This window comes from Aquila chrysaetos, chromosome 1 (genome assembly GCF_900496995.4).
Source record: "Aquila chrysaetos chrysaetos chromosome 1, bAquChr1.4, whole genome shotgun sequence".
NCBI classification, from domain to species: domain Eukaryota; kingdom Metazoa; phylum Chordata; class Aves; order Accipitriformes; family Accipitridae; genus Aquila; species Aquila chrysaetos.
The window spans coordinates 418,084-431,710 of record NC_044004.1 but is presented as its reverse complement, the minus strand read 5'-3'; the positions used below and the strand labels follow the sequence as shown (position 1 = coordinate 431,710).

Below are 13,627 nucleotides of genomic sequence, written 5' to 3'. Positions count from 1 at the left end.
AGTTTGTCCGCCGTGATGGGTGCAGTGCTGGCTGTTACCACTCCAGGCACAGATTATTAGGAAAAAGCTAAAGGGCTGAACTGAGAACATCACTGGGCCAGCACATAAATGCACAGGGCATCCTCATGTGAACATCGTGCTTCCAGCTGGGGAAAGATACGACAGAATTGGACAAAGTACGGGGAAGACCAAAAGGACGATCCAAAACATGGACCCTCTTCTGCAGCAGGGGCTCTCTGGCCACCCCCTGCATATTTTGCAGTGCTCCCAGCTCTGGCAGGGAACGGTGGAGGGGTCAATTCACAGGCAGCTCTCTTCTGAGCTCCAGCACAGAGCAATGCTCGTGCCACGGGAGACAGGGCCAGGAGCAGAAGGACAAATCCCACCCGTCAGGTCAGCACTGCTGCTCACCAGCACAAAGGAGCTGGAGGAGCCGCCTGGATCTGGCCGCAATTCAACATTTTGGGGACTTGGGTTTGCTACAACTCATCTTTCCCTGACTTTGTCCATTTGTATGCTACTTCCAATTCTTTTCTTTTCCAGAGTGGGGCCGTCTTCCCTCTCTTCACACAAAGGTCTGGAAAAGACTTGGGCAAGGCGATGCCGGCAGCACGTCACTGTTTTCCTACTGGGAACAGGAGATGGGGAGGTCTGGACCCGGAGGAGGATGGGGAAGCACTGGAGAGCAGCAGGGGGTTGCCCCATCCCTCCAAAATCCCAATGGAAAGGACCTCTGTCCTGGCTGAGCACGCAGACCCGGCTTTGGCAGCATCATGGGGGGACCCACAGACAGGTCCAGCTGCACGGCTCAGCTCGTCCCCTCCCCGGGCAGAGAGCGTGGAGAGAGTGCAAAACCCCCCCAAAAAGCCATCGGGGCTGTTGCAGCTGCCCCCACCGTGGGTACCACCCTCGCCAGCCAGCCCCGGTCCCCACGCCAAGCCCTCGCAGAGACGGAGGAGCCGCATCCCGCAGGAGCCGAGCACGGAGCGGGGCCAGGAGCCAGCGGGAACCACGGGCTTGGCACATCCTGCGGCCACATTTTTCCCCTCCCGGTTAATTGAATTTGTTTTGGAGGGCGCAGCATCTCTGGAAAACCCAAAGCTGTGGCTCATCCCTCAGGTCCCGTCCCGCGTGCCCAGGAGCAGGGATGGCTCTGACCTTTCCAGCAGAGCCAGCGTGCGTGGGGGGTGAAACACATCTCCTTTAAGAGGCTCAAAAGCAAATAAATAGGGAGGTTGTAAGTACGTGAGTGTGTTTTCTTAAGCGTGTCCTCCAGGAGGTCTGCGGAGCAGGGTCAGCTCGTTCAAGGTCTCCTTGCCCAAAAGAAGGAGGTGTCTGTTCCTACACGGGTGTCACAGAAGGGTCCAGAGATGCTGCACCCCCATGCCCGCTGCACCCCAGCACCTCCACAACCTCTCCTGGGGCCTTTCGAAGGGCAGGGGGGACAGAAAGGGGGACCTAAGGCTTGGCAGCAAGCTCAGCACCATCTCCCCAACCTTAGGTGACTGGCACAAGCCTAGGTGGACAGTGCACATAGTCCGGCAGGCTGGTGGCTCTTGTGGAAGAGGTGGGGGACAACTCGTCCCAGCAGGTTTGGTGGCCTCAGGGACAAGCAAGAAGGCCAAATTCTTGCTCTCTGCTGAGGTTAAGCAACAAGAGCCACCACACGAGCTCAGTGGCCAAGGAGGTCCACCCGCCACAGCCACCGGTTGTCACCAATGGGGTATCCCAGCCCGGTACAGGGCTGTCTCCACAGCTCGGCTGCTCTCCGCCTGCCTCCCAAGGCAAGAAATCTCCGAGAGGCATGGCAGCTCTCTTAATTCCCCTTGGCAAGGGCTTGCCAGGGCTAAAAACACACCAACGATCCTACTATTGCCCTTCCCTAAATTGATGGCATGGAGCTGCTGCAGGAAAGTTGTGTGGCCAGGCATGGGCATGGGACGGGACGTGGAGATCATCTTCACGGGCATACCTGAAGGGGAACCATGGTCCAAAGACCCTGGTGAGGTCAGTCCCTGAAACACCTTCCTGAGGGCTGAGCTGTCCTTGGGATAAAACGCCGTGGTCATACCGCAGCGATGCTCCCCGGAGAGGTTCCTCATCCTCACAAAGCGCAATCCAGCCCCAAAAAACAGGCTACGTGGAGGGAAAGCCTGTGGCACCCTGCCAGCCTCCCTTGAACGAATGTTCAAGTGCTTAGAAAAGCAAAGCAGCAGCAGACACCGGTGGTGCTGCCCATGGGGACGGAGGGATGGCTGTGCCATCCAGCCCTGCAACATCCCTGTCCCCTGGTCCAGCTGATGGACACAAAACACCCATGCGCAGCCAAACAACCCCTTTGGGTGCTCTGCACGGGTGCCTCCTACGTGGTGCACGCAAGACTTAAGCAGGAACCCCCATCGGTGGCTCCTCACTCCACGAACCCCACCGTTCCTCCGGCTGGGCTGGCCTGGCTCTGGCTCCTGCCCCAACACAATGCTGCTCATTCAGGTAAGCCACGCTGCAGCCCTTGCATGAAGGCTGGAAATTTATGACTTGCCTTAAATGTCACCTTTTCAACTCCGTGCCTTGGCTCAGCAACCTTTGAAGCAAACATTACCAAATGACCGGTGTTTTTCAGAGGGGGGAAAAAAAAAAGGAAAAAAAAAAAAAAAAAAAGAAGTCGTCCCTTCCAAGATAAATAAGTGCTCTCGTAATAAACGGCATGAAAAGGCTCACATTCAAAACTGGCAGAAAATACCTGCAGTCGGCGATGATGTCATCCATCAGCTGGGCACCCAGGGCGTCCAGCTCACTCGGCGACCGGTTGGCCTTGAGAGCAAGGTGGACCTTCTCCAGGTTTGCTTCCTGCACGATAGGAGGGGAAGGGGAGCTGCACAGTGGGGAACCCCCAGCACCCCTCTGAACCCCATGCCCAGGACCCTCCCAGCCAGTGCTGGGGGCTACTGCCCATGATCAGAAACTCCAGCCTGGGTCCCACCATGGCTCTGCACCTCCATTTTTGCTCCTGTTGGAGCTCCAGGGGAAACGACAGTGAAATATGGCGAGAAATCCCATAAATAGCTCAGGAGCTGAAGGAAGGTCCTTGCCTCCTGTGCCTGCATCAGTAGGCGGGTGGGTGGCACAGCAAAGGGCTGCATTCACACCCCACTCCCACCCCAGGTGGGATGAGGGTGGTCCCTTTCCCTCCATCACTCCACGGGCTGAGCAGGGCACCCGGGACGCCGACAGATTTCCCCTTCGCAGCACAAGAGTCATCAAACCCCAAACCTGACCCAGCCTGGAGATGGCCTCTGTCCCCTCCGTGTTCCCCCAGGCAGGATGCAGAAAGGAGGTGGACAATGCTCCTTGCCACCGCGGCACTCACCAGCCTGTCCGCTGCGTGGTGGAGGAGGTTTTGGGCATCAGTCCGATAGCTGATATCTTCCCAGTAGGATGACAACACCACCACGGGTTTCACGTTGCCCCAGGGCAGGTAGTAATACTGACAGCCTGGAGGGCAGAGCACACTGGTGAGCTTGTGATATCGGGGCGACGGAGGACCCTGGACCGGAGCAGAGATGAAGGGGACCAGTGCAGCATTTGGCCTTGGGCAGAAGCCCATCTCTGGGACTCTTCTGGAGCAAGAGGGCGGGAGTTATGTGCCCCAAACCCACGTGCAACAGAGCAATGCACACCAAGGTCCAAAGGGATGTGCATCCACCTCCACGGCTGCAGCAGCTCCTGCAGAGCAGTGAGGCCAGAAACCAGCAGAACAACCCCAGTGGGGTGAGGACATCTCACACCAGAGCGAGAGCCCCAGAGGAGCCAGGGAAAGGCCACCCCAAAGCACCGGCTCTTCCTTGAAGAGAAATGGGCACTGTTAGGGCCCAAAAACCACTTCAAGCCGGCACAGAGCTGAGAGAAGTAGTCCTGGCTTCCCCCCTCCTCCCGAGCCACATATTACCCCTTCACAGCATGGCTAAGGTGGACAAGGACCTCTGGAGTTCATCTGGTCCAACCCCTGTTCAAGCAGGGTCACCTGGAGCAGGTTGTCCAGGACCACATCCAGTTGGGTTTTGAATATCTCCAAGGATGGAGACTCCACACCCTCCCTGGACAACCCATCCCAGCGCTTGGTCACCCCCGTGTTGCTCACCATCAAACACGGCGCGGCTGTACTGCGTGGTGGAGGCCAAGGGCAGGCAGGTGTTGTCGAATTTGTTGCCGTAGTTGCCAATGCTGACCTCAAACTGGATGGCGTCGTCCACGTCTTGGAGCATGGTGGCCGAGTAGAAGGCAGCGAAGAGGGAGTACTTCCGACGGCGCAGGTACTTCTGCAACAGGCAGAAGGCTGCGTCAATGAAGGAGACATCGCTCTCCTACGCACAGACTCTTTGCCTGGCACACACACCAACCCAGCAAAGCCTCCCAGATGGAAAGTTTATTGCAGGGAAGAAAAGCATATGTTGCAGCAAGGGAATTTTGAGTGAGATATTTAGGAAAAACGCTGACAAAGGAGAAGGCTAGAACTTCCCACAAAAAACACAGTTTAACCCTGGAGAAACGAACAGAAGGAGCACATCTGCAACAGCGCCTGAGTGGAGGCAGATCTCCCACTCCTCCACGTCCACCCTGGCCTGCTCTCTTCCATGCAACAGGTCAGAGAGAGCAAGCTGGACACCTTGGGATGGAAACGCAGCAGGAGACACCCTCCAGGAGCTCACCCACCACTCCCCCACTCACAGGACATCACCCACCCGGGACCAACACTCACGTCCCTTCCCTAGTGCCCCGCACGCCGTGCTGCCGGAGGGCCGACCCCGGAGCCCACGGGGTCGGATACCCCACAGAGACCCCGTTACCTCCACCCGCAGGATGTCATCCGCGGAAATGTCCTCCACCTTCTGTTCCACGTGCTCCACCAGTTTGGTCTCCAGCTCCACCAGCATCCTGCCACGATACGCGACTCCCTCGCCCTTGGGGTAGACCAGGGACAGGCGTCAGGACCCCGGTCCCCCCCTCCCCGCAGGCGAGCTCTGCCTTTGCTTTCAGTGGGCTTCATTGCAGAGGAGCGAGATCGGGCAAAGTATTTCTGCAAGCGCTTCGAAGGTAGAGAGAGTTTGGGCAGCAGGGCAATATCAGGAGGCGTTTAGGCAGCAGGAATAGCCAGTGCAGGGCAGAAAACGCGGTGCAGGCTCCTAATAACAAAGCCAGTGGGGGTTAATAGCAGCTTTCTTTTTGCAAGGAGGGGTGGTAGTTTAGTTTAGGTTGTGCTGGAAAGAAGCCGACGTCACCTTTCCTAAATTGAGCGTCTCGTAAGGGTCGGGGAAGCCGGTGAACTCCCGGGGGCTGCCGTAGAGGTTGATATAGCAGGGACCGAAGGTCGGCAGGAACCCAAGCCCATCGTCCACTGGGGACCGCAGGGGAAAAGAGCCATTAGAGAGTCCCGAAGGCACCTCGGGGACACATCCCGCGGGGCTTCGCTGCAGGACCATGGGGACCACACGCATGCGGCTGGAGGCCACCAAAATGCTGCAGTTTTTCACCACCTTTGAGTCCTACGACCGCTTACCTTTTTGCTGGAGAAAGACAAGGTGGCTGTGGGGCTGTGCGGGGGGCACAGAGCTTCCCCATCCCAGGACGGGTCCCCAGCAAAGGAGAGCATCGCTTTGCTGGTGTGAACCAGCGTAGGGGATTTACACCAGCCAAGGAGCTGGCCCCATACTCCCCTTAAGGCAGTAAGAGAGTGCTTGGAAGAGAATCGCTCATTTTTATGAAACCTCGAGCAGGAAGAGCAGCGGAGGAGCAGAAATCGTTTGCAGGGTCCTGCTCTGATCTCCCGAGCCGGCTGCTCCCCGCGCACAGCTGGTTCAGCACACAACACGCGCTAGACCATGAAGACACCGCTGCCCAACACGGGCACCCCAAATCCGCTGCGGGGAAGGGCAGTGGGGAGGCTGAGCTGGAGCCGTCCCTTCCTCCCACCCAGGTGCCCAGGCTCGAGCACGATGCAGCCCTAACGGGAGCTGAACCAGCAAAACAATTACCAAGCGGCGATTGCAAACCGAGAGGCTAAGGGGACGTACGGTCTGAGGCTTTCAGAGGCTTCGCGAGAGCAGGAAATTCATCTGAGGCACAAAGAAATGGAGAGAGGTTAGGAAAGGCTGGCAGAGGAGCGTGGAAGAAGGATGGAGGGTTATGGGAAACGAGGGTGGATGCTCTCATGGGCTTTTGGTGCCAGCTAAAGAGACGGAGAGAGAAAGGGAGAGGTTGTTACAGAGATTGGATATTAGGAAAAATTTTGTCACTGAAAGGGTTGCCCAGCACTGGAACAGGCTGCCCGGGGAAGTGGTGGAGTCACCATCCCTGGAGGTATTTAAAAGACGTGTAGATGTGGTGCTTCGGGACATGGCTTAGCGGTAGACTTGGCAGTGTTAGGTTTATGGTTGGACTCGGTGATCTTAAAGGTCTTTTCCAACCTAAATAATTCTGTGATTCTATAGCCCTATCACCTTCCCGGAGCCTGTGGGATTGGTATGAAAGAGGATTTCAGCATCCCTGAAGGATGCTGCTTGTGTTGCAAAAGCTGGATGAAGCCACGGGGTGGGGGGGACCCACGGTTCCCCAGCACCTCCTCACGATCAAGTAGGTCTCGGGGTGGGGTGGGGTGTCCTGGTCCCAGGCAGACCCCTCGTAGCCTCCTCCTCCCTCCCCGGCCTCTCTCTCTCTCTCTCTCCAGACCAGACCAGGAGCTAAACTTTAACTGGGGAAGAGGTGGGGGCTGGACACACAAGCACCACAGTGGAGACCAGTGCTGCACCCCAACTCCACGCCTGCATGCACAGCCGGGCAGCGCTGGGGGGGGGACGCGGGCTGCGGGACACGTGGCTGCAGCTTTGCATCAGGCTCAAGCCCCGGTGGCTGCTACCAGTCCCGTCCCTACGGCGTGGGGATGCTCGCGATGAGGCGGGGGTTTGCAGGGAACCCGAGAGCCTCAGAGATGCACGAAGCAAAGGGAGCAGAGCGAGGGGAGTCCCGATGGGGTTGCAGATGCCGCCAAAGCTCATTAGCAGCAGGAGATGCTCACGCAGGTTAGGGCAACCTCTGCTCCTGGCCCTGCCGTCGCTCTCGGCAGCCTCACGACCGCGTCCCAGCTCCCTGCCCTCCCGCTCAGCGCCGGGGACACAGTCGGTGTCACCCAGCTGAGCCCTGCCGGCCCCTCCGTGGTGGTCCTTTGGTTCAGAAAGCCCCTGGGACTTGAAAGAGCACCCTCAGCACAAGCTGGACCTGAACCCCCATCCCACCCTGTGACAGCCCCCAAAATGCCACCCAAGGAGGAGTCACCAGTGGGGGCACGTACGGGTGGGACGTGGCATCTTCCAGCACCGGTGACACCACCGCCCCGTCACCAACCGCATGGGGGAACACAGCCACCTCCGCTCAGCAAGGAGAAGAGGAAGCAAAACCTCCGGCACACCACGGTCCTGCAGCTTCCCATCCCAACACCCCTGGGAGGACCTGGAGATCTTCAAAACCACAAACCAGGGGGGGCCAGGTCCAACCCGAAAACAGACCGCAGGACAGAGCAACCCCCAGCACCCCGTCCTACGTCTGCCCCAGCACCAGCAACTTGACAGGGACCATCCCGGCTGTGACATCCTCCAAGCCAACACCAACCTCCAGCCACGAGCATGCAGTGCTCCTCCATGGCCATGCACCCCAAATCCTGTCCTGCTGCCCCCCCCCCCCCTTACCCTCCAGCTCCCCGCCGGGGGCCGAGATCTTCGACATGCAGAGGTAGGTGGTGCCGATGATATCATTGTGCGTCAGACGGTCCCTGCAACACAACCCGTGATGCCGTCGCACCGTGGACCGGGGATGGGTTTGCCCGTGGGGTCTCCCCCTGCCCACCCCGCTCCTCCAGCTCAGCCTTCCCCACAGGCAGCCCCCCCCCAGCGAGCCCCCTCCCCGCTCACCAGTCGGTCACCCGGATCCTCATCTTCTCACACATGGAAGGGAACTGGGAAAAGAGGGAGGGAGAGGAGTGGTGAGCAGCGGTGCGATCGGGCGGGCGGGGGGGGCCGCGGCAGGCACCCGCACTCACCATCGCCGGCAGCGTCAGGCGCTGGTTCCACTGCGGGTTGGCGTTCTTCTCCAGGATCCTCGAGTACAGCTGGAGGTGCGAGACGGGGAATGAAAAGTCAGCGCTGCCCCAGCGCTTGCAGCTCACTCACGGCTGCGCTTCAGCAAAGCAGGGCTGCCGCACACCACGTCCACGGAGCTGGAAAGATTCAGGTCCCCCAAAATACAGGTTCCATTCGATGGGTGGCCCGGCGGGGCTCTGCATCGCGTGGGCAAACCCCATCTGGGCAGGAGGCAGAGGATGCTACGGGCTGCTCAGGGATCTCACCCCCGCCAGGACCACCAGAAACTCACTCCCTTCCCACTGTGGTTGCTCAGAATCATGTCCCGAGCCTCTGTTCCCCCCACCCCGGGCACTGTCCCCAGGGGAAGATTTACGGGCAGAGGAGACTTTCAGCCCTTTAGTGCTGCTGCGGATCAAAAGACAAGTGGCAGTTCGTGGGCATCTCACTTGGCGAAGGCACTGGAGGGCACCCGGCAGCAAAGGGAGTGGGACAGGGCTCTGCAAAGCCACCTCCACATCCTGGCTGGTCATGGGGGGGGGGACATTTGGTGGCATAGGGACAGCCAGCCGCTCGCTTCAGGCAGTGCCAAGAACAGCACAACCTTCCGCTGCTGCACTATCCCCCTTCCCCCAGGAGCTCAGCCTCTCCATCCCCATTTTTAATGCAACAGCACCACGAAGAGCCCGACAAAGAAATTACTCCGGTGCAGCCCGGCACGCCGTGTCCAGCAGCACCGCTCGGCTCCAAGCGTGCCACACGCATGGCGACAGGGCTGGGGACATCAGCTGGGCTGCAGGACATTGCAATGCAGAGAGAAAGAAGACGGGGTGTGACAAGGACTGACGGGACCTTTGCAAAAGCTCCAGCAAAGCAAAGGAGCAAATTTTCCCCACGCTGGGACCAAACTTTCCCCGTGCACGGCTGTCATCCCAGACCCAGGAGGGGCTCCCCGCTCCGGCCGCTCACCGTCTTGCCCGCAAAGCTGACTTCCACGAAGGGATCAACAAGGTTCTTCTTGTTGCTCTCGAAGCCAAAAATCTGCCTGACGTTGTCCATGACGGCATCATCCACTGGGAGGGGAAAGAGATGCTGAAAGCTCATGAAAGCACATGGTGTCCAGATGGCCCTGGCTTTCCGTGCAGGCTGTCCCACCATGCGGGTTGCGCATCTCCATTGAGCCAGGTGGGGTTGGTCAGGAGGCTAAATACCAGTTTGCACCAGTAAGAGACTTATCTCCCAGTACATTGCAACTGACCAGTATCTGCAAGGTCTTTGGACCAAGGCTATGGATAAAGTTTCCTTATCTGTGCCCTTACTCCTCTCTGGCAGGTTGCAACCCGCCGCAATGCCAAGGGCTGGATCCGGCGCGCTCCAGCCCAGCAAAGGAAACACTTACTCTGGGGCAAGTCTTCGGCTTTGAAGATTTTCAGGCAGAAGTGAGCCCCTCTCAAGGTGACCCCAGTGGGGCGCAGGAGGTTGCCCTCGATGTCTTCCTTGTCTTCCAAGACCTCCTTCTTCTCCAGCTGCGGGACAACAGGACAAGAGGAAAACATGACCACGCTTCCCAAAAGTCCTGAAATGAGCAGCAAAATCCCAAAATCCAGCACTTTGCCCCCAAAATGGAGGAAGATCAAAGCCGCAGCTTCCCTGGGAACAGCTATGGGGTTTGGTGGCTCAAGGCAGTGGAGTACCAGGGTTGGAAGGTCCCCCCATAGCAGCCAGGGCAATACTCACAGGAGCTTCATCTCCAGGCCCCAGCACGAACAGGCTGACTTTCAGATAGCCCTTGGCCCCCGCGGAGAAGTCCTCTGGGTCAGAGAGCAATAGCCATTTTCTGAGGAACGCGTGTTCTAGGGGAGAAAAGAGATTGAGACCCGTGTGCTGGTCCTCAGACATGCAGGGAGATGGCTTCAAGGATGCTGTTGGGTGGGTTTTTTATAATAAATACTATGTTTCTTTTATATAGAATAGAATAGAATAGAATAGGTTTACAGTTGGACTCGATGATCTTTTCCAATTTAAATGATTTATGATTCTATGATTCAGTTGGAAGGGAACTACAACAATCATCTAATCCAACTGCCTGATCACTTCAGGACTGACCAAAAGTTAAAGCATGTTATGAAGAGATTCGCCTTGTAGGTCTTAATTTTTTATGGCTAAAATTACCGAGCTTTTCTCTGCAGTGATTAGGGTAGGAAATTTATCTTCATGATAAAACTACCTTCGAGAGAAAATAAAAGATGAAATAATGAGCAGGGCTCAAGATAAAAAACTTTGAGCCGGGCTGCACTGGTGGGGCTTTCTGCCAGCACGTTGGTGGTACAATGATTTGAAAGCCTCGAGGACGTACATCTTGGGAAAGGGAAGAGAAATGGGTGGTGATGATGGATATAGGGACACGTCTGGGTTCATATACGGGAAAGCTGTGGGGTGTGTGTGTGTATCCCCTATGTTTGGCCCAAAAAAAAGGGTTTCCCAGAGCGATCCCAACCCAGCCGCGGGAGGTAACCCTGGCCCGGACCCCGACCGCCTGCTGGGCTCACTTGGCTCGGAGTAAATGGTCTCGACGTCCATCTGTGCAATGAAACAAAAAAGAAATGCCAGCGTTCACCCCATGGGTCAGTGTGGCAGAAAATGGGGGGAAGAGGAGAGAGGGTGGCCTTACTCGAAACTCCCCGATCACAGAGTCTGTCCGGAAAGACCGAGAGTCCACAACCTGTGGGATGAAAATAAGGAAAAACAGTAAATACAGCCCAAATCCTCCCAGGGTGGAGGACCCTGCTACATGCCTGCCTGGGAAATGGGGGGACGCTTCCCGGGGCACTGTGGGGAGGGGGACAGGGCGATGGCCCCGAGCATCGCCCCAGCCCTCCCGACGGGCAGGACCAACATTTCCCTAAGCTCACCGTGATAAAGATGGGCGCATCGAACAGCTCGGCCGGTGACTCGAAGATGTTGAAGAAGAAGGTCTGTAGGAAAGAGGGGTGAGGGTGCAAGGTGGAGGTCTGCCCCAGCCTCCCCCCCAGGGCATGTTCGCACCTCCCAGCCTCTCCCATGCCCCCAGCTCCGCAGGCTGGAGCCTCTTCCCCACCTCTTAGGTGAGCCCCCACCCCATTACTAGCAACAGCCCCCCCGAAGGGGTTGTGCTGGGTGACTTTGGTGCACCCCGATGAGCAATATCCTCCAGTTTGCTTTTGCTGGGCTGGTTGACAAAAGCACATCCAGACCAGCTCTCCTGGGGGTCTCCAAATAAAGCACAGGGGCAGGTTGAAGCAGGCTTTGGGGACATCCCAAAAGGCAGGCTTGAAGCATCTGCTTTGGGGACAGGTCTGGGGACAAGCCCAAGTGTACCCATCCTGCAAGCCCGGCTGCATTGCCCACCCCTGCCTGTGCGCAGCTCTGCCCAGGACATGCCACCAGTATGCTACTGGTGGCTCTGGGACACGAGTCACTTTGGGAAGGTGACCAAGATGAGCCCTGCACGAAGGCAGGGGATGCTGGACCTGCCAAAGGGCTCCCTGCTGCTGTCTGAGCTTCTCTCCCGTTGAAGTCCCCATCGCCACGTCTCAGCCTCTGGGCTGCACCGGGGTTTCCATCACTCGGGACCCCAACCCATCATGCTCCTGAGCCTTTCCTGACACCCCCGGAGCAGAGACACACACACCCCTCACCTCATCAAAGAAGGGGCTGTTGCCTTTGCGTATCCTCGTCCTCTTGGTCTGCCCGGCGGCCGTCACCTTCACCACGGGTCTGATGTTGACCCCGGGGAGCTGCCGGCCCTCGATGACCCTCACCCTGATCTGGGACGGGAGGGAGGACAGGGCAGGGAGTCACTGGGGTGAGTCCTACCCTTGGGATCGGCACCTCAGGGGGTGTCTCAGGTAACGAACCCCCCCCATACGGACAGGCTGGGGGGCCCTGGGGAGGTGGGTTCAAGGAGAGCAGCTCATCCCCACCAGCCTCGTCTCACCTGGAAGTCCTGCGGCTTGTTGGATAGAGGCTTTTTGGGAGAGCTCCTCCTCCTCTTCAACCCCTGGACATGGTGCATGGGGGGCTTGCGGGGCAGCGAGGGGGGCTCGGATCCCGGCGGCCCCGAGGAGGAGGAGGGCTCCGTCTCATCCCCCGTTGCCGCCTGATCCTCCGTCTCCTCCTCTCCAGCCGTCTCTGCGCGGGGCGAGAAAGAAGACGGAGGACGTGAGCGAGGTGGGGCCAGGCATCGCGGGACTGCAGGGTGAGGGGTCTGGCTGCGAAAAACGCGATGCTACGGGGGGACGCATCCGCCCCTGGTGCTACACGCGAAGGGTTCTGGTTACCAGTGACCGTGTCGGGCTCAGCAGCAGCCGGTGCTGGCTCAGGGGGGGCCGGAGGGGGAAACAAGGGGGCAGCTCCCGGTGGGGGGATGTAGGACACTTGCAGGATGAGGAAAGCCTGGAAAAAAGGAAATAATCATTATACGAGTGTCCAGAAACGCTCTCCTGGGGTCTGAGCCTCGGTGCTGGATGCCACCCATGATGTTCTGCCCAGGCGTGGGGGATGCAGCCGAAACAGCGGCAGCAACTCCGCAAACGCCGTGAAAAAGGGACAGAGCAGGGAAAAGTGTCCCAGGGCCCATGGGAGGAGCACCAGGGACGTGCGGGGTCCCAGCGGGGTGACCACCCGGTCCCCATCCCGCTAGATGGCAGCCCCAGGCCGGGCTGAGCCGGGGCCGGACGCTGCATCCGCCGGGAAGGGAGATGGAGGGAGGGAGATGCCGAGGCAGAGCCGGGGAAAGGCTCAAGGAGAAGGGAGCTGCAGAAAGGGAGACCCGAGATTTAAGGGGCTGCGAAGGGTGCTCCCAGTGCTCCCCGCAGAGCCCACCGGCCGCCTGGCGAGGACATCCCTGTCTCACGGGTGCACGGGCTGCAGCCCCTGCCAACATCCATCCTGCAAAGAGGTTTGACCCATCTGCTGCTGGGGTGTCCCCAGCAAAGCACCGGGGTGTCCCCAGCAAAGCTCTCGCCAGGCTTCAAGGCGAGGAGGGGAGGGGGACACGCGGGATGCGGGGAGGTGAGTCCCCCGGCACGGCGCAGGGGTCCCCGCGCGAGCACGGACCGAGCGTGTTCCTGCTGACCCCTGCCCCAGCCACCGGGTCTGCTTGTTGAAAACGAGCCCAGGATGGGACAACTGGTCTCCAACTGGGAGCTGCGACTGGTAGGGACATTGCTCAGACTGGTCCCCAGCTGGGAGCTGCAACTGGTGGCGACAACATTCACAGTGGTCTCCAACTGGGAGCTGCAACTGGTAGGGACATTGCTCAGACTGGTCCCCAGCTGGGAGCTGCAACTGGTAGGGACATTGCTCAGACTGGTCCCCAGCTGGGAGCTGCAACTGGTAGGGACATTGCTCAGACTGGTCCCCAGCTGGGAGCTGCAACTGGTAGGGACATTGCTCAGACTGGTCCCCAGCTGGGAGCTGCAACTGGTAGGGACATTGCTCAGACTGGTCCCCAGCTGGGA

General features: G+C 58.7%; 1 protein-coding gene across 14 annotated transcripts in view; it reads right to left on the bottom strand.

Annotated features, from left to right (window-relative positions):
- DYSF (dysferlin) overlaps positions 1 to 13,627 on the bottom strand; it is a 107,904-nt gene that overhangs the window by 83,737 nt on the left and 10,540 nt on the right. For 8 of the 14 annotated variants that reach the window (XM_030025180.1, XM_030025248.1, XM_030025269.1 and 5 more), the window contains exons 5-22: positions 12,446 to 12,560; positions 12,103 to 12,296; positions 11,804 to 11,932; positions 11,039 to 11,101; positions 10,798 to 10,848; positions 10,676 to 10,706; positions 9,864 to 9,979; positions 9,526 to 9,652; positions 9,096 to 9,199; positions 8,087 to 8,155; positions 7,959 to 8,002; positions 7,737 to 7,819; positions 6,069 to 6,110; positions 5,277 to 5,392; positions 4,845 to 4,958; positions 4,139 to 4,316; positions 3,368 to 3,492; positions 2,741 to 2,847 (exon numbers count right to left, since the gene is read on the bottom strand). In XM_030025180.1, the coding sequence (XP_029881040.1) occupies positions 2,741 to 2,847; positions 3,368 to 3,492; positions 4,139 to 4,316; positions 4,845 to 4,958; positions 5,277 to 5,392; positions 6,069 to 6,110; positions 7,737 to 7,819; positions 7,959 to 8,002; positions 8,087 to 8,155; positions 9,096 to 9,199; positions 9,526 to 9,652; positions 9,864 to 9,979; positions 10,676 to 10,706; positions 10,798 to 10,848; positions 11,039 to 11,101; positions 11,804 to 11,932; positions 12,103 to 12,296; positions 12,446 to 12,560 (1,808 nt within the window). The remainder of the gene's footprint in view (positions 1 to 2,740; positions 2,848 to 3,367; positions 3,493 to 4,138; positions 4,317 to 4,844; positions 4,959 to 5,276; positions 5,393 to 6,068; positions 6,111 to 7,736; positions 7,820 to 7,958; positions 8,003 to 8,086; positions 8,156 to 9,095; positions 9,200 to 9,525; positions 9,653 to 9,863; positions 9,980 to 10,675; positions 10,707 to 10,797; positions 10,849 to 11,038; positions 11,102 to 11,803; positions 11,933 to 12,102; positions 12,297 to 12,445; positions 12,561 to 13,627) is intronic. The other 6 variants (XM_030025220.1, XM_030025262.1, XM_030025289.1 and 3 more) reach the window with 1 other exon arrangement.